This window comes from Rana temporaria, chromosome 12, assembly GCF_905171775.1.
Source record: "Rana temporaria chromosome 12, aRanTem1.1, whole genome shotgun sequence".
Lineage (NCBI taxonomy): Eukaryota > Metazoa > Chordata > Amphibia > Anura > Ranidae > Rana > Rana temporaria.
In genome coordinates this window covers 80,601,391-80,623,296 of record NC_053500.1, presented here as the reverse complement: position 1 = coordinate 80,623,296, position 21,906 = coordinate 80,601,391, and the positions used below count along the sequence as shown (strand labels likewise).

Genomic DNA, 21,906 nt, shown 5'->3' with positions numbered 1-21,906 from the left:
AGCTTGCCCTTTACGCCTTGGAGGTGCTGGCCTGCCCTGCAGCCAGTGTATTATCTGAACGTGTATTTAGCACGGCAGGGGGTGTTATGACAGACAAGCGCAGCCGCCTGTCCAGAGCCAATGTGGACAAGCTCACATTCATTAAAATGAACCAGGCATGGATCCCACAGGACTTGTCCGTACCTTGTGCAGAATAGACACATATACCGGCCTTACCCAGCCATTCTTGTACTTTTGATCTTTCTCACTGTTTTGAGGTGTACCCTAATTTAAAAAATAAATAAATTAAAAACAAAAACCTGTGTTGGCTACCTTGTCCTCCTCCACCGCCGCTTCCACCTACACCGCCACATCCACCGCCACCTCAACCTCCTACTCCATATGGACCTCGTCCTCCTAGGTCAAGATTATTATTTTTTTATTTTTATGTATTTTATGTTATTTTAAGTTATTTCCCTATCCACATTTGTTTGCAGAGTACTTGCCATACTCTTTCCAACATTTTGCAGCCCTTTCCATTACTTTTTTAGAGACATTTTGGTACTCAAAAGTTCTGGTCCGCATTGACTTCAATGGGGTTCGGGTTCGGGGTCAAGTTCGGGTCCCGAACCCGGAATTTTTTCGAAGTTCGGCCAAACCCGTCGAACCCAAACAACCAGGTGTCCGCTCAACTCTATTAAGGAGTTTTGAACAAGATCCCATTAGCAGACAGTGCAACAAATTTAAATAAGGGCTTGCACAAGCTTGTAACCTTTAGGGGTCAGCACAGTCATGGAAATTAAGAGACCATGACTCTGTAATTATAAGAGAGGATCTTGTATAGTCAGATTTGAAATAAAAAGAGTCCACAAACCACAGGATGGGCTGTGGGTGTCTCAGAATAGCACAGTGCCACGTCCTTGACTAAAGCAAGAGAAGTTGTTGTTGGAGGGACAATAAGATGGACTTTCTAGGCACTAATCGTTGTGAAAATGTTATTTATTGAAACAAACCCAGCATGGGTAGTTGCATCAACACTAAGTAATTACATTGGATAAAAGTACATAAACAGTATAAAAAATAAAAAATCACATAAATTACAATGATTACAAAACACTTTTAAACCAAAAACTGGTCCAAAGAAGGCATCAACAGAGTGATGACTATCATATATATTAGTATTCAGGGCAAGCTCTACATGTTTCGCGGGAAGATCCGCTTCATCAGGAGCTATTGGTAGTTCTGAAATGAAAACAGGCTGTTATTGGTTTACATAGATCCATTGATATACAGATAAATGGAAAATCAAAAAATTGTATGTAAAGTATAAAATATGCATTAAAGCATCAGTAAGTCGTACATATAATTGCAGCCACGGTTGCCAACAAAAGGGAGGAGTCACCAAGAGGGGACGACGCACTGTAGGACCCAAAGTGAGGACATGCAGGGACATACAAGAAATAAAAGTGGGGTAATATAGTGATATTAGTGTGTATCGTAGTGGGGGGACACTAAAAAAGTGCATTCAAGATACCAAGATACCCACAGATAGTGTGCTAGTAATGAAGGTAGTTGGGAATGGGTGTACAAACCAGAAAGAGACCACAAAGGATCATAGTAGTTGAAAGATGTGCAAAAAGAAATAGCAACGGGGGATAGTTAATGAAGAGATAATAATAGATGGTAAAGAATTAATTGATAAAAAGCCTACCATCCACGGTAATGGAGATGGTTTAGGATTGAACTCATTAAGAAATAATAAAGTATAAAATAAAGTTGCGTAATTTTCTTTTATCAAGCGGTTTTGATGTTAGAGACGGCTGGTGGATTGTCTGGCAGAATAAAAACAAATATATATATATATCTGTATAAATATAGAGTAAAAATAAGAAACCTAAAGTAGGTTTAGGGACTAAAAATAGGGGAAGTGGGAAAGGGAAAGGGGGGGGGGAGGGGGAAAAAAGAAAAAGGAGGGGGGGGGGAAGGAAAAAAGGGAAAAGAGAGAGTTGGAGATAATAGGAATGATCATAATAAGAAGTTGTAGGTTTATTGGGGGTATACGTACCCAAAAACGATCAGTAAGTAGGTGCGTAGGTTATAGTGTAGATGACTGAATATTACAAGCAACAAAGGCAAGTAAAGTCAGATAAGAGGGGGACATTTGTCCCATAAGTGTCAGAAAACAAATTCTGAATAGACAAAAACCATAAGACATTTGGGAAACTGAGCAATGGACACACCTATACAAAGCAAAAAAACAAGAGAGAAAGAGAAAATTTGTATGAGAAAAAAGGCTGGGTATATAAGATCCAAAAAGCAGCACTGGAATGCATCCAAAGTTAAATAGGAATAATTATGGTTGTAGGCAGACAATTACAAAACCTACCAGCCGGACCGCCGAATCGATGTTGCAGCAGGATATAGGAAAGTGTTTCTGGTTTGTGGGGAATCCCATCCCCATATAAATATGTGTCTCCGATCACGTGTGCGGTCGGGGCTTCCGCATCACGTGATCCGGTCGAAATCCCGGCGGGCCAATCAGAATGCCAAGGGCCCTGCAAGCGTCAAATGACGCCGTAGCAAGGGCGGGCATACGATTGGTGTCACCGAGGAGGGAGGAAGCAGGAGGGAAAACCCACCAATAGATATTGGTGGGGCGTGTCCCGAATAGCAAGCACAGCTCATTGTAAACAATGACTGGCTAGCAACGTACACAGATGAACCTCCCTCCTAACACTCCTCACTAGCCATATCGAGCGAGGTCCGCTCAGATTGGCTGTTCCGACCGTACATGTCAAAACATGGGTCTAGAGGTGTGCACCTATCCCCGGAGACTCCAGGCAGACGTGGCTACAATCATCACAGAAAAAGTATAAAAAACAATTTATGTAAATGCTATGAAGAGCAATAAATTCATGAATACAAAGAGACCATATAACATTCAATTAAGAATTAGTTAATATGGTTCAAAATAGCTTGATATGAAAGTAATATATGTGATGTCCCAACAGTACATTATAAATACTAATAAGAGGTACGGGGGACATTCAAACATTTTATTAGAGCAACATATGCGCATCTCTCAGACAGCAAACAAGTTAATGGACAAAATCGAGAAAAATGGGAAATTAACTATTTGGAAAAACTGCGGGGAGGGGGAGCAGAAGTGACAAACGTTTTCTTTGAATACTGAAACAAAGCAATGCTGCTTCTCATCCTGTTCCAGTAGACCAAGAGTAGGTTAAAGTCAAGTTCAGAGGAGTCTGGGACATTGAAACCAGGAATATGGGGAAGCTCAGGCCAGCCAATAAAAATAGTAGTAACAATAAGTTATCTGAAGAAAAGATTTGTATGTTTGTATTTCGTTGATACCTGGAGGCTGTGTAGCACTGAGTCTCTCGATCCACTTGGTTTCATGTTGTAGAATTTTTTTGTCCCAGTCGCCTCCCCTTGGATCTCGCTGTATCACAGCCAGTACCATGAAAGAGGCGTATAGTCATTATCGATAAAGTACTGTACAGAAAATTACTCTAATTATTTTCGGAAATGTATGCTTCACAGGAAAAAAATGAATTAAAACAGTCTTATGAAATAAAAAATAGCAGGTGGTGGCGCCACCCTAAAGTGTAGAGTGTGGACTAGTATCAGTGATAGATACAATTAATAATAATAACATGTGGGTGATAAATGAAAATGTGGTCCAGTATAAAGACACAGTAAGTGCTAGTGATAAACCAAAAAAACACAAAATCAGGTGTGTACCAGTGCTAGTGATTTCCAAAACAAATACTATTTCCAAAATTGCTTCATGTACAAATTGAATAAATAAATATGAATAAATATATATATGGTGCTGTGTGCTTTCAGCGGACAGCACTCATACTGTAAAGTGAGGAATCCTTATGCAAAAATTATTTCCATGCAATAAATAAATAGATAAAGTGCTGCGTGCTCCTTCCAAGTGAAAAAACGTTGATGTGAATCTTCTGTGAAAAATCGTGCTCACTCCCTGTGGTCCCGCACTCACCAGATACTTGAACCCCTACAGGGGTAACAGACGTTCACAGTATAGTATACTGACAAGTTCCCTGGATCTTCCCAGAATGTAAAACTCTCAGCCGCTCATAAGAGGAGACAAATAGATTGCCCAATAGCGTGATACCGTTTTAAAATGATGAATAACTTTTATTCACATATAACAGGGTACTCACATTTAGTAGAAAGGTTAAAAACATGTAACAAAAACGTGCTGTGGCTTAGAATAGCGTCTGCTCTACCGGTTTCGTCGATCTGACGTCATCTGGAGTGCGCCTCTAAGCCCCCAGCACTTCCTTACTTACTTATATGACAGGAACAGTTACATTCCTGTAAGCAGTTGCCATCACAAGCAATGGATTCAAAATATCCCTAAGGGACAACTTATGAGACTGTTTAGAAATTGTAGTAACAGTGTTGATTTTGAAGTACAGGCGACACAAATTATTAATAAATTTGTTGAAAAAGGATATCAAAGAAAAGAGCTAGAAATTTTGAAAGCAAAAGTCATGAGAATGAACAGAGATAATATTGTAGCAGGGACGCACACTAAGAAAAAGAAGAAATTTATGGATATAGCGTTCCTAACTGGTTACAATATACAGCACAAGGACATTGAAAGAATTTTTAAACAACACTGGCCTATTCTACAATCAGATAAAAGTCTAAAAAATCTGTTACCAAATAGACCGAGTTTTATATATCGGAGAGCCCCTAACCTCAGAAATAGACTAGTCCACAATGCAATAGACCCTCCCAAACAAATTCAAATTTTTAAAAACTTGAAAGGTTTCCATAAATGTGGAAAATGTCTACCATGTCGTGTTAGTAAAAAAACTAATAAGAAACGAACAGAGTTCACCTCAACAACAAATGGATCCACACATAAAATAAGGGAACTCATCACCTGCAGCAGTACACATGTGACGTATGTTTTAGAATGCCCCTGCCACAAGCAATATGTGGGTAGAACGACAAGAGAACTACATATTAGAATAAGAGAGCATATTGACAATATAAAAAAGGGTTTCCATAAACATAGTGTGTCTAGGCACTTCAGGGACTATCACAATAAAGACCCTGGGTGTATGACATTCTATGGGATTGATAAGATAAAAGAGCACTGGAGGGGGGAGGACAAAACTAAAAAAGTATCCCAAAATGAAACCCGGTGGATTTATACATTAGACACCCTCCAGCCGGCAGGTATGAATATTGATGTAGATCTGAATTGTTTTTTAACCAACTTTTAACTATCATTCTTTTTATTTATCTTATTGGAAATGTGAGCTGACACATTACAATACTTGCCATTTTTCTGGCATTTTTATTGCATTTTTATTGCCTGTTTATTGCCTCTTTATTGTCCACTCTCCCCATTTCATACATATATACATATACACCATATTATAGTTTTGTCTTGTATTTATATATATCATATATTCTTCAAATATATATATTTTTTATACCAATGTATTAACATTATCATCATTTAAATATGTTTTAATAATTTATATATTTATGCTCTAATCGTAATGATCTATAGGAATATGGCATTATGAAATTATTATTTTGGCACCTTATGTCTGAATGATACACGAATTCATGTCTCAAATATGATTATTTTCTAATGCCACAACACCGTTTTGTTGACGACCGTGGAATGCATTTGTTTCCATCTGTTGATACAGCGGGGAGATTCGCTGCTGTTTTTTCCTCTGTCTGGTATATAGAGCGGGTTTTTTGTCTGGGCTCCGGTCTCCAAATAAACACAATATGGCGGACGTTTTGGAGCATGCTCAGTTATAGCGCTACGATAAGATTATAGGACCTCCAGTGGCTGGTCTCCTGTCTGCCACAATCTATAACATGGCGGTTGCGCTTTATAATATAGGGCCTCTAGTGGCTGGACTTCTGTCCCTAAAAAACCACAACATGGCGGACGTTTCAGACATAACGTTTCATATAAATAAGGAAGTGCTGGGGGCTTAGAGGCGCACTCCAGATGACGTCAGATCAATCTAAGCCACAGCACGTTTTTGTTACATGTTTTTAACCTTTCTACTAAATGTGAGTACCCTGTTATATGTGAATAAAAGTTATTCATCATTTTAAAACGGTATCACGCTATTGGGCAATCTATTTGTCTCCTCTTATGAGCGGCTGAGAGTTTTACATTCTGGGAAGATCCAGGGAACTTGTCAGTATACTATACTGTGAACGTCTGTTACCCCTGTAGGGGTTCAAGTATCTGGTGAGTGCGGGACCACAGGGAGTGAGCACGATTTTTCACAGAAGATTCACATCAACGTTTTTTCACTTGGAAGGAGCACGCAGCACTTTATCTATTTATTTATTGCATGGAAATAATTTTTGCATAAGGATTCCTCACTTTACAGTATGAGTGCTGTCCGCTGAAAGCACACAGCACCATATATATATTTATTCATATTTATTTATTCAATTTGTACATGAAGCAATTTTGGAAATAGTATTTGTTTTGGAAATCACTAGCACTGGTACACACCTGATTTTGTGTTTTTTTGGTTTATCACTAGCACTTACTGTGTCTTTATACTGGACCACATTTTCATTTATCACCCACATGTTATTATTATTAATTGTATCTATCACTGATACTAGTCCACACTCTACACTTTAGGGTGGCGCCACCACCTTTGTGGGGTTTTTTTGCAGGGGCAGCCTTTTATATCTATTTTTATATTTTTATATCTTTTTTAATTACTCGAGAGTTTACCCGAGGGTTCCAGATTATTTTAAATATTCTGTGGCGCAGATTCATTTTTTCTTTTCTTAAAACAGTCTTATGTCTGTAGCTATCCAACATTTGTTAGAATATGTAGGGATTTGTTCATCACAGGATAGTAGACCAAAAAGCAACTATGGAGACTTTGCGTGAAATTGGACCCAATAGCAAATTACCTATTGCAAACATTAGTTTCATTCAAGCAACACCGGTACACTGAACACCGCAGTACTGTTAACTGGTGTTAGGCCTTGTATACACGGGCAAGAATCTTGTCAGGAAAAAAACACTGAACTTTTCAAAAGAACCGCTGTTCTCTTGAAAGGCAAGAACGCAGTGACGTCATCGTGTACGACAAGCATGCGCTCGTCACATTCGATGCCGTCGCCGACTTCTTGCTTCACCCTACCTATGCCGTGGAAGCTACCACGCATGCGTGAAAGTCATTTCGAGCATGCGCGGGTTTCCACGGTGACAGGTAAGTATACACACTCTCGCGTTTCTCATCGGGAAACAGGCCGACAAGAATCTCGACGAGAAAATAGAGCGCAGGTTCTCTATTTTTCTCGGCAAGATTCTGGCCAGATTTCACGACGGGAAACCTGAAAGCCTCGTAGACACGAACGGTTTTCTCGGCAAGAAAGCTCTGCCAGCAGTTTTCTTGCTGATTCTTGCAGAAAACCGGTCGTGTGTACGAGGCTTCATAATGGTTTAACAAAATAAGTCCATACCTTCTGGAGTTAGATGCACAGATACTACACACAATACTGCTATCACTACAAAAGTACCATAGAGTAGGCTTTGAAGGCTGTAAAATGGTTGTTTTCAAAGTTTCATTGATATGCCCATCTAAGCTTTATTTACAACATCAATCCTATAATCACATATCTTCATGGCTGAAATAAGTGTACAGTGGATATGTGACGGACCCATCCGTATACTGGACATATTGTGTTCGTCTGCTTTGCCGTTTTACATGAAGTCGCCCATTCGTATGTCGGCAGTTATAAAGTTATAGATTTTAATGTCTGTTATTTCAGTCTCCCATCTGGTCCCCTAGGGGAGTGTCCACCAGGTGGGAGACCTGCATAAATACGGGCGGGTAGCCCACAGTAAACAGTTCGTGTTTTACCCTCATAATGGAGCTTGGTCTCGTTACTGGAGGGGATTGGGTTACTGGCCACTAAGGACGGTGTACTTTGGAGCTCGGGAAGAGAGGTACCGCAACAACTGGTGGCAAGCGACGGGATGAACCTCAGCGCCCAAAGAAACCACTACAACCAGGACCAAATGGAATTGCAATACCAAAACCTGAGAAGAGCTACCTTAAAGGATTTTTTAGAGCAAAGAGGCGGACAGGCCAGTAACCTCAAAAAGGGGGACATTATCACATTATTGCTGGAAATGGATGGAGTACCAGCAGCAGAGGGAACCAATGGACTCAGCCCAGACGACAGAACCCCCGAAGAAGAGAGATTTGACCGGGCGGTAAGAATTAGGCTGGCCCATTATGGTCCCAACCCATCTGCGGAAATTATCGCCCAAGTCCAAGCCGCTGTGGAGGCCAACCTGCTACGCCAAAGCGGCACTGCAGCAGCCCCAGTCACAGCAGACACGGGGGAAAGAAAGAAGGTGCCGTTTGCAGCATTTAAAGCCTTCAGTGAGACAGAAGGAGAGATCGATGGGTACCTTGCCGATTTTGAGCGGCAATGTGCCCTGCACAAGGTACCCCTGGAGGACTGGATCCCTATATTGTCCGGCAAGTTATCCGGCCGGGCCAGTGAGGCTTTTCGGGCCATCCCTGACGAGGAGATCGGGGATTATGTGGCCGTCAGGGAAGCTCTACTCTCCCAGTATGCCATTACACCCGAGGCATACCGAAGGAGGTTCCGGGACACTGTAAAAACGACTGGGGACTCCTACGTTGAATGGGCATGTAAGGTGCACCGCACCGCCGCACACTGGATGGCGGGGTGCCAGGCTGTGTCCGGAGAGGAGGTGCTACAGATGTTTCTGTTGGAACATTGCTTCGACAAATTACCAACAGGGGTCAGAGAGTGGGTAAGGGACCGTAAACCCTCCACTCTCCATGAAGCAGCTCGCCTGGCGGATGAGTATACGGATGCCCGAAAATTGGACAATTCAGCCACCAAGGCTCCCGCCAGGGTGGAATACAAGCCAGCAGCTACTATTTACTAGTGTTGCTCACGAATATTCGCATTGCGAATATTCGACTCGAATATAGCATATTCGAGAAATCGCGCTATATTTCGAATTTCGCGGTGAATATTCGCAATTCCGAATATTCGCATTTTTTCAATTTGATTTTTAAAACAGATCACATCCTATCGACGTCTAAAAGCATTGCTGGTATGATTAGAGACCCTGGGCCGAGTAGCTAAGCTGAGGCGATCCTTTTATGTTGCCAAATTGAAAAAAAAAAAATTGCGATTTTTCGCTATTGCGAATGCGAAAATGATTGCGAATTTTCGATAACTGTGGTAGGAGAACTCTGATTGTCTCTGATGCAAAAGGGGGGGGGGCTTTGTGTATGTGTATGTTATGAATATTTGTATGTTTGATATTATTATTTTTTGTAAGAAGGAAAAAATTGCGCATACCTTAAAAAAGGGGAGAATACAGCAGCAACTCAAAAATGTTATACAACATAAATTAATACAAGACAGAAAATGGAGTCGCTCTACAAGAATAAAAAATATGTCTAGTGACAAGACATGTGGGCAAATTATAAAATAAGCAAGCGCAAATAACTTGTGAAATACACAGTGAAACAAATATATAAAGAAATATAGTCCCAATAATAGAAAAATAATCTTTCATAAAAATGTCTTTTATATGTGAAGTGAAAAAAAGTCCAAAGCATGCAGCATGAACGTGTTCAATCTTCAAGGTGTTTGATTGACAAATGGCTGTGACAGATGGATAGAGTAAAGAATCACCACCAATGCAAAACACTTTTTATTTTGTATTGTAAAATATCACGAATATTCTGAGCCAATCAGAGTGCTCCTTCCGCATTTGCCGAATATTCGCAATTATTTTGTATTGTAAAATATCAAGAATATTCTGAGCCAATCAGAGTGCTCCTTCCGCACTTGCCGAATATTCGCAATTATTTTGTATTGTAAAATATCAAGAATATTCTGAGCCAATCAGAGTGCTCCTTCCGCATTTGCCGAATATTCGCAATTATTTTGTATTGTAAAATATCAAGAATATTCTGAGCCAATCAGAGTGCTCCTTCCGCATTTGCCGAATATTCGCAATTATTTTGTATTGTAAAATATCACGAATATTCTGAGCCAATCAGAGTGCTCCTACAGCATTTGTCGAAATTGCGCAATAAATATCACATTCGCATGTTGCGATATTTCGATAAAATATCACGAATATTCTGAGCCAATCAGAGCGCTCCTCCAGCATTTCTCGAAATTGCGCAATAAATATCGCATTCGCATGTTGCGATATTTCGATAAAATATCACGAATATTCTGAGCCAATCAGAGTGCTCCTACCGCAGTTATCAAAAAATCGCAATTATTTTCGCATTCGCAATAGCGAAAAATCGCAATCATTTAATTTCGATAAAATATCACGAATATTCGAATTTAGCGAATATATCTCGAATATTCGAATATATATTCGAGATATATCGCGAAATCGAATATGGCATATTCTGCTCAACACTACTATTTACCAACCCCCTATGAATCGGCCCTCAGCACCCCCTCCGTCGACCCAGTATCCCCGCTCACCCCGGTTTAACTCTCGGGAATACTCCCAACCCAGTCGGTGCTACCTATGCAATCAGCTGGGACACAAGCGACCGGAGTGCCCGATGAACAATGCCAACCAAAGTCAGTCCTGGAAGAGACCCCCAAGGGCCAATCCACGACCACCTCTCCCCGCAACTCACTGTGTGGAGGAAGAGGAATGCTGGGGTATTCTGCATGAGGCCGACCCCGTTCAGGCGGCCCACCGAGATAACAGGCAGCACCACAGACAGTGTGTCAAGGTCAACGGGAAGGAGGTCAGTGGCCTACGTGATACCGGTGCGACCATGACTTTACTCCAGAAGCACCTAGTATCCGAGAACCAACATACCGGGGACACGGTCGCAGTACGAGTAGCCGGAGGTGCCGTGTTCCGACTACCCGTTGCCCGGGTACATTTGGATTGGGGAGTGGGCGCTAGACAAGTGAACGTGGGGGTTATGAAAGACTTACCCGCCGATGTCCTCCTTGGCAATGACTTGGCCCCCCTCCTTTCAGCCTATACTCCCATGGGCCCCGCTGCAGTAGACGCTGTCACGACCCGGGCCCAGACCCGTGCCGCCGAAGCCGGCCCACCTGCTGCTGCGACCCAGGTAAGACCCTCTACCCCGACGTGTATGTTAGATCCGGCCCCTTTAGGCTGGGATACCCCAGAGATGTACGGAAGGGAGACTAGGGAAGACCCGACGTTAGCGAAGTACAGGGCCAGGGCCGACTCAGGGGAGGAAGGAGTAGATGGGGAGCACTATGAGTGGGTGGGGGATAGGCTGTACAGGATCCCGAGACCGTCCCAAAAACCGAGCACCCCTCCGCACAAGCGACAGCTAGTGGTACCTGCCAAGTACCGGCAGGAGATTTTACGGATTGGGCACGATGTGCCGTTAGCGGGCCATCTAGGCTCCCACCGCACAGCTCATAGGATCACTCAAAACTTTTTCTGGCCCAATTTGAACCGAGACGTGCGGATGTATTGTAGCACGTGCGACACCTGTCAACGGGTTGGAAAGCGGGGAGATCACCCAAAAGCTAGGCTTCAGTCGATGCCTATCATTGGGGAGCCCTTTTTCCGCATAGCCGTTGACCTTGTAGGTCCACTGGCCAGGGCTAGCCCCTCCGGTAAGAAGTACATTCTTACCGTGGTGGACTATGCCACACGTTACCCAGAGGCAGTAGCACTGTCTAATATCGAGGCAGAGACAGTAGCTGATGCCCTGGTTAAGATATTCACTAGGGTCGGGTTCCCTCAGGAGATTCTCTCTGATCAGGGAACTCAGTTTACCGCTGTGCTCACCCAGCAACTGTGGAAGGTGTGCGGCATTAAACCGCTGCTTAGCTCACCGTATCACCCACAGACCAACGGCCTCTGTGAGCGATTTAATGGTACCCTCAAACAGATGCTGAGGACCTTTACTGACACTTGCAGAGACTGGGAGCGATTCCTGCCTCATCTGCTATTTGCATACAGAGAGGTGCCCCAGGAATCTACTGGGTTCTCCCCCTTTGAGTTACTCTATGGGAGAAGGGTCCGAGGACCCCTAGATCTCATTAGAGGACACTGGGAGGGGGAGACAGAGCAAGAAGGGACCCCCATAGTACCATATGTCCTGGAACTCCGGGACCGCATGGAGAAACTATCCCTGATGGTAAGGGAGAATCTCCAGGCGGCCCAGGGGAGACAGAAGCGGTGGTACGATCGGGGCGCCCGACAGCGGGTCTTCCAGGTTGGGCAGAAGGTTCTAGTGCTCAAACCTGTGAAGGCAAACAAGATGCAAGCATCTTGGCAGGGCCCGTATAAAGTATTAGCGCAGATATGTGATACTACCTACCTTATAGCCAGCTGTTCAGATGAAGGGATCCAGCGATCCTTTCATGTGAACATGTTAAAGGAGTATCAGGAGCGACCAGAAGATGTTGCGGCAGTCTGTGCCCCAGCTACGGATGACCCCGAGAACTTACCTTTACCTGACTTGTTAGAGAGGAATCCCCAGACGGACCTTACGAGCCTTGTGCAGCTAGGAGACCGGTTAAACCCAGCAAAGAAGGTACAGGCAAGACAGCTTCTGTGGGAGAAACAGGCGACGTTCTCCCAAGAACCCGGGTACACCACACTAGCTATGCACAAAGTCGAGACGCCCGGACAGAACCCCCTACGACAACCCCCATACCGTATCCCTGAAGCAGTCCGAGAGGAAATGTGGACGGAGATACAGGAGATGACTCGGCTGGGGGTTATCGAGCCGTCAGACAGCCCTTGGGCCTCGCCTGTAGTTCTGGTGCCTAAGAAAGATGGGACCACCCGGTTCTGCGTAGATTACAGGCGGCTCAACGAACGGACCACCACTGACGCGTACCCGATGCCCCGGGTAGACGAATTATTAGACCGCATTGCCAGGGGGCGCTACCTGACCACCATTGACCTGTGCAAGGGTTATTGGCAGATCCCCCTGGCCGAGGATGCTATCCCTAAGTCGGCCTTCGTCACCCCATTTGGCCTATTCCAGTTTAAGGTTATGCCATTTGGAATGAAGAATGCTCCGGCTACCTTTCAGCGTATGGTGGATAGACTCCTCGATGGCTTCCAGGACTTCGCGTGTGCGTACCTGGATGACATTGCGGTCTACAGCGAGACTTGGGAAGACCATTTAGTCCACGTGGGGGTGGTGCTGGACAAGATTCGGGCCGCCGGCCTGACCTTGAAGCCAGATAAGTGCCATTTAGGCATGGCAGAAGTGCAGTACTTGGGTCACAGGGTAGGATGTGGGACCCAGCGACCAGAGCCAGCTAAGGTCGAGGCGGTAGCTAACTGGCCCACACCTATCACCAAGACCCAAGTGCTAGCCTTCCTGGGGACGGCAGGTTATTACCGACGTTTTGTCCCCGACTACAGTACGGTGGCCAAGCCCTTGACGGACCTGACTAAGAAAAACTTACCTAAGCAGGTCCTGTGGTCGCCAGCTTGTGAAGCCGCGTTTCGGGCCCTGAAGCAAGCTCTAGTGAATGCCCCTGTCCTGGCTGCCCCAGTGCCTAACAAAAGTTTTCTCGTCCATACCGATGCTTCCATGTATGGACTGGGGGCTGTGCTAAGCCAGGTCGGGGAAGATGGAGGGGAGCACCCTGTCGCGTATCTCAGCAGAAAACTACTACCCAGGGAAGTGAGTTATGCGGCAGTGGAGAAGGAGTGTTTAGCCCTGGTCTGGGCACTAAAGAAATTGAGTCCTTATCTATACGGACAAGAATTTTCCCTCATTACGGACCACAACCCCCTAGTTTGGCTTAACCGGGTCTCAGGAGACAATGGCAGACTGCTGAGGTGGAGTCTGGCACTACAGCCTTACAATTTCACCATCAGCTACCGACCCGGTAAGCAGAACGGGAATGCGGATGGATTATCTCGGCAAACAGACGTCTCTACGCCTTCTCCGTCCGGTCATCCCCAAGTTGACCCGCCAAAGGGTCAAGCCGGGTCTGCCGGAGTGTTCCACAAGGAGGGGGCCATGTGACGGACCCATCCGTATACTGGACATATTGTGTTCGTCTGCTTTGCCGTTTTACATGAAGTCGCCCATTCGTATGTCGGCAGTTATAAAGTTATAGATTTTAATGTCTGTTATTTCAGTCTCCCATCTGGTCCCCTAGGGGAGTGTCCACCAGGTGGGAGACCTGCATAAATACGGGCGGGTAGCCCACAGTAAACAGTTCGTGTTTTACCCTCATAATGGAGCTTGGTCTCGTTACTGGAGGGGATTGGGTTACTGGCCACTAAGGACGGTGTACTTTGGAGCTCGGGAAGAGAGGTACCGCAACAGGATATAACTGAAAATATTATTTCACTGTTTCCTATTTCACTTATAGGAAGGGACATACATAGAGACACTGCTATCCTAGGTGCCTATGCACCTTTTTATATAGGCAACTAATTTCAGATCTACCATTGGCTTTAACTGCCTTCCAATTAATAAAATGTAATTATGACGTTGTAGAAAGTGAAAATACCCACAGGCTGCTTGAACTTGAACTGAACTGAGTTTTTTTATTGATCTCTGTAGCTTCACCACTGCACATATTTAATTTGATAATGGATATATTTCCAAACATCCAAAAGAGTATAAAAAGTATAATAAATTATAAATAGTGTTCTGGCTACTGGTCCATGAGTTCTCTAGAGCCATCAAACTTTGCTTCTAAATTGAGCTCTAGACTGTGAATGGGGCCAATATGTTCCCTACCAAAATGCCTACAGATATTATGCAACCCTTAATGCAGTTTGGTAAACATCTAAATGTAATGCTATGCTTAAACATTTTGTACATCTTCTCATGAAGATTTAGTAATGGACATTAAAGTGGTTTTAAAGTCAGAATTTTTTTTTTTACCTTAATGCATTCTATGGAGCCGGTTTACATATCTTCGCTTCAGCTCCGGTGAGAATTTGCACAGGAGTCCTGTGCGTCTTTTGGTCCGTTTCAGGTCGAAAGTCAGACAAAAATTTGGGCTGAAAACCAAACCTGAAACGGTGAACGAGGACGCACTGGACCCCTGCTTTGAGTTGCATGCGGCGATAGTGTGAACCCAGCCTTAGGCTTTCAGTAGGGATAATCTAGTTAGGAGAATCATTAGTTCTACATTTATTGATTCTCTGCATTGCTATATGCAGACTATAATACTCGTTTGGTCTGGGGGGGGGGGGGGGGGGTTCTAATAAAAAATAAATATTTACGTTTTCCTCACCATTAGTTACAGCAATACTGAACAGTTTCCTGAAGCCGCTCATCTTTTCCACTTATTTTACATAGTTAGTCAGGTTAGTCAGTTCAACCATAAAAAAATAATAATAATATTATACAATCCCATATACCCAATGCTATACCCACAGTTGATCCAGAGGAAGGTGAAAAACCCCAACAGAGCATGATCCAATTTGCTACAGCAGGGGAAAAAATTCCTTCCTGATCCCCCAAGAGGCAATTGGATATTCCCTGGATCAACTTTACCTATAAATGTTTGCGAGAAAGGAGTTATCGGTGTCTATCCTGTATAGTGCCACATCCAAATGAAAGTCAGAAAAAAAGGAAAACTAGAACACCTAACTGGACTTTTAAGGCACTTGTGGTGAACAAATTTTGTATAAGGAGAAGTATATCTTTATAAAATATTTATTAGAAAAATCAAAACAATTAATTCAATAAAAATCAGCATGATCGGAGGTAGACATTAAATATTTGTACACATAGATACAAGATTACAGCATTGCGTTGTACGGTGTGGTTGACAGAACTGTCCCGACGTGGGATGTGGGATGTCTCTCTTTCTTCAGGGGTGTAATGGAGAGTCACACATTGCTCTATAATATGTATAAAAAATGGTCAATGTAAACCATATACTATTTATATATATATATAAGCAAAAAATTGTATGTGAAAAAATTATTTTGTGTAATAAACTTGTAGTACTTACAGCTAGATGGACTGTATCATATACAGGTCTTTCTGATCATGTAGTTTAAAAACACGAACTGACTGCTGGTCCAGATCTTATTGATGTGGTTGGTAATATAGGGGGATGATGTTTGTGGTTGGTAATATAGGGGGATGATGTTGCGAAACACCTGGTATCTAGCCAGGCTTGCCCTCAGAGGAGAGGTGCTGCTGGAGCCAGTGAATTCCCTGGGCCCTGTAATGTGGTATATAATAATATGTGTTTAAAGTGGTTGAAGTAGGACTTTATCTAGTTAATGCTAAGGATTTATATCAGGTGTCTTACCAAATTGTTCTTGCTTGTTAGAGTGGATTATATTGAACTGAAAAATTAAATAAAATATATACCCATGTAATTTGTTTGATAAATAATTTATATAGAAAATAGCTCATAATAAACAAAATAGATATAGAAAAAGTTATCGTTTTATTAGCTTCATTCAAGTATTGAATAAATGCTATAGGGTGCAGTATTCACAAAATGTCACTATGTGGCGCCCATAACTAATTTAATTTAATGAGAACTGCTATATAAAAGTTGTAAAGTTTTAGAAAAGGAATACAATCTAAATAGCTGACGTCATCTTAAGCAAGCAAAAAGGCAGTTTAAAAGTTCAGAGTCTAAATACTGAGCAAAGAAAATGGATCTTGTTGTTTTTACCTTTTGATGGTAAAATCACCAAGATCCATTTTCTTTGCTCAGTATTTAGACTCTGAACTTTTAAACTGCCTTTTTGCTTGCTTAAGATGACGTCAGATATTTAGATTGTATTCCTTTTCTAAAACTTTACAACAACTTTTGTATAGCAGTTCTCATTAAATTAAATTAGTTATGGGCGCCACCTAGCGACATTTTGTGAATACTGCACCCTATAGCATTTATTCAATACTTGAATGAAGCTAATAAAACGATAACTTTTTCAATATCTATTTTGTTTATTATGAGCTATTTTCTATATAAATTATTAATCAAACAAATTACATGGGTATATATTTTATTTAATTTTTCAGTTCAATGTAATCCACTCTAACAAGCAAGAACAATTTGGTAAGACACCTGATATAAATCCTTAGCATTAACTAGATAAAGTCCTACTTCAACCACTTTAAACACATATTATTATATACCACATTACAGGGCCCAGGGAATTCACTGGCTCCAGCAGCACCTCTCCTCTGAGGGCAAGCCTGGCTAGATACCAGGTGTTTCGCAACATCATCCCCCTATATTACCAACCACATCAATAAGATCTGGACCAGCAGTCAGTTCGTGTTTTTAAACTACATGATCAGAAACACCTGTATATGATACAGTCCATCTAGCTGTAAGTACTACAAGTTTATTACACAAAATAATTTTTTCACATACAATTTTTTGCTTAGATATATATAAATAGTATATGGTTTACATTGACCATTGTTTATACATATTATAGAGCAATGTGTGACTCTCCATTACACCCCTGAAGAAAGAGAGACATCTCTCAGAAACGTCGGGACAGTTCTGTGAACCACACTGTACAACGCAATGCTGTAATCTTGTATCTATGTGTACAAATATTTCATGTCTACCTCCGATCATGTTGATTTTTATTGAATTAATTGTTTTGATTTTTCTAATAAATATTATATAAAGATATACTTCTCCTTATACAAAATTTGTTCACCACAAGTGCCTTAAAAGTCCAGTTAGGGGTTCTAGTTTTCCTTTTTTCTACCTATAAATGTTAGTACCCAGTTGTATTATGTACATTTAGGAAAGTATCCAGGCCTTTCTTAAAGCAATCTACTGAGCTGGCCACCTCTGCAGGGAGTCTATTCCACATTTTCACAGCTCTTACTGTGAATAAATCTTTCCATATTTGGAGATGAAATCTCTTTTCCTCTAGACATAATTATTAGACGGTTATTACCCGCATTGTATGTGATGATGTCAATGAGAAAGAAGGCAACATAAGTGGAAAAGAGGAGCAGCTTAAAGCGGGAGTTCACCCGAAAAACAATTTTTAACATTAGATTGAGGCTCATTTTGTCAAGGGGAATCGGGTGTTTTTTTTTAAATCGAAGCAGTCCTTACCGTTTTAGAGATAGATCTTCTCCGCCGCTTACGGGTATGGTCTCCGGGACTGGGCGTTCCTATTTGATTGATAGGCTTTCCGACGGTCGCATTCATCGCGTCACGAGTGGCCGAAAGAAGCCGAACGTCGGTGCGGCTCTATACGGCTCCTGCGCACCGACGTTTGTCTACTTTCGGAAAATCGTGACGCGATGTATGCGACTGTCGGAAGCCTGTCAATCAAATAGGAACACCCAGTCCCGAAGACCATACCCGAAAGCGGCGGAGAAGATCGCTCTCTAAAACGGTAAGTACTGCTTCGATTTAAAAAAAAACACCCGATTCCCCTTGACAAAATGAGCCTCAATCTAATGTTAAAAATTAAGTTTTTGGGTGAACCTCCACTTTAAGGGAACTGGTCAGTATTGGCTGGTCAGTTTTGTTTGGGGTTTGTTATAACAGGTGCAGTCTTGGTGTGTTCCATTTCTTATTTGAAAAGGGTCTAAATAAAGTCCATTCATTTTTATTTTATCACCTGGTTGGCATTATTACCAATTTAAAATATTCTAATATTTTCCTGATGTATATCAGCAAAGCAGAAGCAATAAGAGCCGGTTCACACTGGGGCGACTTGGGATCCGACTTGAAGTCGCCTCAAGTCGTCCCAAGTCGCGCTGTCGAGAAAAACAATGCAAGTGAATGGGAGCGGTGTTAATACACACGACTTGAGTCGCTCCGACTTCAAAAGAAGTTCCTGTACTACTTCAATCCGACTTTTAGGCGATTTGTACCCATTGCTTTCAATGGAAGTCTGATCCAAGTCTGATCACTGTCTTAACTGAAGCAACTTTCCAGGAAGATAACATACATTTCCCAAGGCAAACCTCTCCCTCCCCCTCTCTCCCCCTCCCTCCCCTAGAGCTGATTGTTGTTTGATTGGCCACTGGAAAGTCTCCTGTCCTGTAGACGACTTCAAGTCGTGTTGTAAATCGCCCCAGATCGCCCTGTGGTTCATGCTCAAGTCGTGTCGGAGTCGCCTCTGAAAGTCGCGCTGGAAGTCGTGTCGCCCTACTGTGAACCGACTCTTAGAATTATCCATATGCATATTTGTTTGACTAAAAATAAACAAAACGTATGTTAATGTTCTGAACATAATATAGTATTTTATGTCACTCTACATTCTCTGTAAAATAAGTGCACTGTGTTTCTCTTTTGCAGATACAGTGTGTGAATAGCAACTTTGGAGCCGCTTTCATGTCCACATGTGACACTCTGCCTTACCTCTACAACCTGAAACCAAGCTGCTGGCACATAACATTAGCATGACTCCATCCTTCTTATCAAAGCAAGCCATTCATCTCAGTGTGCCTCATCCAGTTGGGGGAAGCACACAATCTTGTATATTTAAATGAAATAGTCTGCTTTTGCCAATTAATAAATTCTTTAGAACACTCGTGCTTCTGATGTACATATGTCTACTTGAGATGTTAAATGACTAATGGATATACTTAAAGTTTAAGTTTTGGTATGTTCTCTGTTAGATATGTTCTCTGTTTGGAAAAGATGGAGAAGCAGGGCTGTGATGCAAAGATCTCTACTTCATTCAATCAGAGAATGCCTTGTATTCCCTAAAGCTAATACTGAAAAATGCATGGCTGCCATCCTTATTACTTTCACGTAAGATAAACGTGTATTCCGTGGGTTGGGACATCTAATATTCACTCCCTTGATACCAAACTTTATGGGACTTTTTAAGACTCACTCTAATAAGCACGACTTAAAGAAGACCTTGTGGTAAAATACAAGGTCTGCTTATTAGGCTGGGGCCCTCTCCCCCTGTAAAAATTGCTGTTTAATAGTATTGCTAAATTATGGCTGTAACGGAAAAAGAAAAAAAATATATACTTACCTTGCTCCCATCTTCTGTTTATCAGATCATACAGTAGGTGCACGCGATATTGTGTCAATCTCGCTCCCTTTCTCGGCGAGATTGAGCACCTACGAGCCCCATCGCGGGAGCCAGCGCCGAGCTGGCTTGCCGCGATAGAGACAAAGCCGTCATAGAAGCGACGGGAGATCCGACTTGGATTCCCGCCAATTCTACACGTGTGCAGCGTTTGTTATGAATCCTGAGGGGGAAGTCCCCGCCGGATTTTAAATAAAAATCCGGCATGGGTTCCCCCCTCAGGAGCATACCGGGCCCTTAGGTCTGTTATGGGTTGTAAGGAGAGCCCCTACGCCGAAAAAACGGCGTAGGGGGTCCCCCTACAATCCATACCAGACCCGTATCCAAAGCACGCTACCCGGCCGGCCAGGAAAGGAGTGGGGACGAGCGAGCGCCCCCCCCTCCTGGGCCGTACCAGGCTGCATGCCCTCAACATGGGGGGGTTGGGTGCTCATGTTGATGAGGACAGGGCCCCTTCCCGACAACCCTGGCCGTTGGTTGTCGGGGTATGCGGGCGGGAGGCTTATCGGAATCTGGGAGCCCCCTTTAATAAGGGGGCCCCCAGATACCGGCCCCCCCACCCTAAGTGAATGGATATGGGGTACATCGTACCCCTACCCATTCACCTGGAGGAAAAATGTTAAAGTCAATAAACACAACACAAGAGTTTTTAAAATAATTTATTAGTCTGCTCCGGAGGCCGCCCCCTGTCTTCTTTAGCTCTGTTTACCAGGGGGGGCTTCTTCTTTGACGTCTTCGGGTGGGGGCCGCTCTTCGCCGCCGTCCGGTTCTCTTCCACCCACGTGGGTAGGTATCACATGGGTAGGTACAGAGCATGATGGGACTGTGAGGCCTATATAGGTCCGATGCAAGCCGCGCACCCGTCATTTTAGCGAGAAGAGCCGGCGTGTCAACATCTGGAGAAGAGAAGAAGATGACGTCACAGCCCGGAAGAAAAAGAATACGTCACAGCACGGAAGAAGAAGATAGACGTTCAGCGCTGAAGGAGAAGGCACCGGACAGCTGGAGGAAGAACCGGGTTGCGCCGAGTCAACAGCGGAGAGCGGCGAACATAGCAGAAGACCCCCGGAGAGTGAAGAAGACCCCACGGATAGCGGAAGAAGACCCCCCCGGATAGCGGAAGAAGAAGAAGCACACCACCCCCCGCCGAAGACGTCGGAGGAAACCCGCCGAGGAGTGGGCGCTTTTATAAAAGCGACCCCCCCCGGCGGTGGAAGAGAACCGGACGGCGGCAAAGAGCAGCCCCCACCCGAAGACGTCAGAGAAGAAGCCCCCCCTGGTAAACAGAGCTAAAGAAGACAGGGGGCGGCCTCCGGAGCAGACTAATAAATTATTTTAAAAACTCTTGTGTTGTGTTTATTGACTTTAACATTTTTCCTCCAGGTGAATGGGTAGGGGTACGATGTACCCCATATCCATTCACTTAGGGTGGGGGGCCGGTATCTGGGGGCCCCCTTATTAAAGGTTGGCAATGGTGTGGGGGTAGTGGCACTGTCTATATGGAGGCTGGTAATACCCAGAGGTGGTATGAAACAGACTATATTGACCTCAACAACATGTGTGATTATAGTGTCTAGAATATAGTGCCTCCTAGTGTTAGTAAGTGATGTACCAACGGTAGAATAAATGACATGGGTGTTGTTAAAACCCCATGCAACACATAACATCAATTAGTGCAAAAATGCAAATAAATATGATAAACGTTGAATGAAAATAATATAAAGTGATAACAAACAGCACGGGTGCTGGAAATTTGTCCAAAAAGTGTCCAGTAATGAAAAATATCCAAAAAATATATATATAAAAAATATGCAAAAAATATAAAAATAAAAGTA

At 43.1% G+C, this 21,906-nt stretch overlaps 1 protein-coding gene across 1 annotated transcript in view; it reads left to right on the top strand.

Annotated features, from left to right (window-relative positions):
* Positions 1-19,557, top strand: part of PPP1R1B (protein phosphatase 1 regulatory inhibitor subunit 1B) — a 555,578-nt gene extending 536,021 nt beyond the window's left edge. Inside the window, exon 6 of the mRNA XM_040331403.1 lies at positions 19,324-19,557. Within this exon, the coding sequence (XP_040187337.1) occupies positions 19,324-19,340 (17 nt within the window). The 3' untranslated portion in view covers positions 19,341-19,557. The remainder of the gene's footprint in view (positions 1-19,323) is intronic.
* Positions 19,558-21,906: the final 2,349 nt, after the last annotated feature.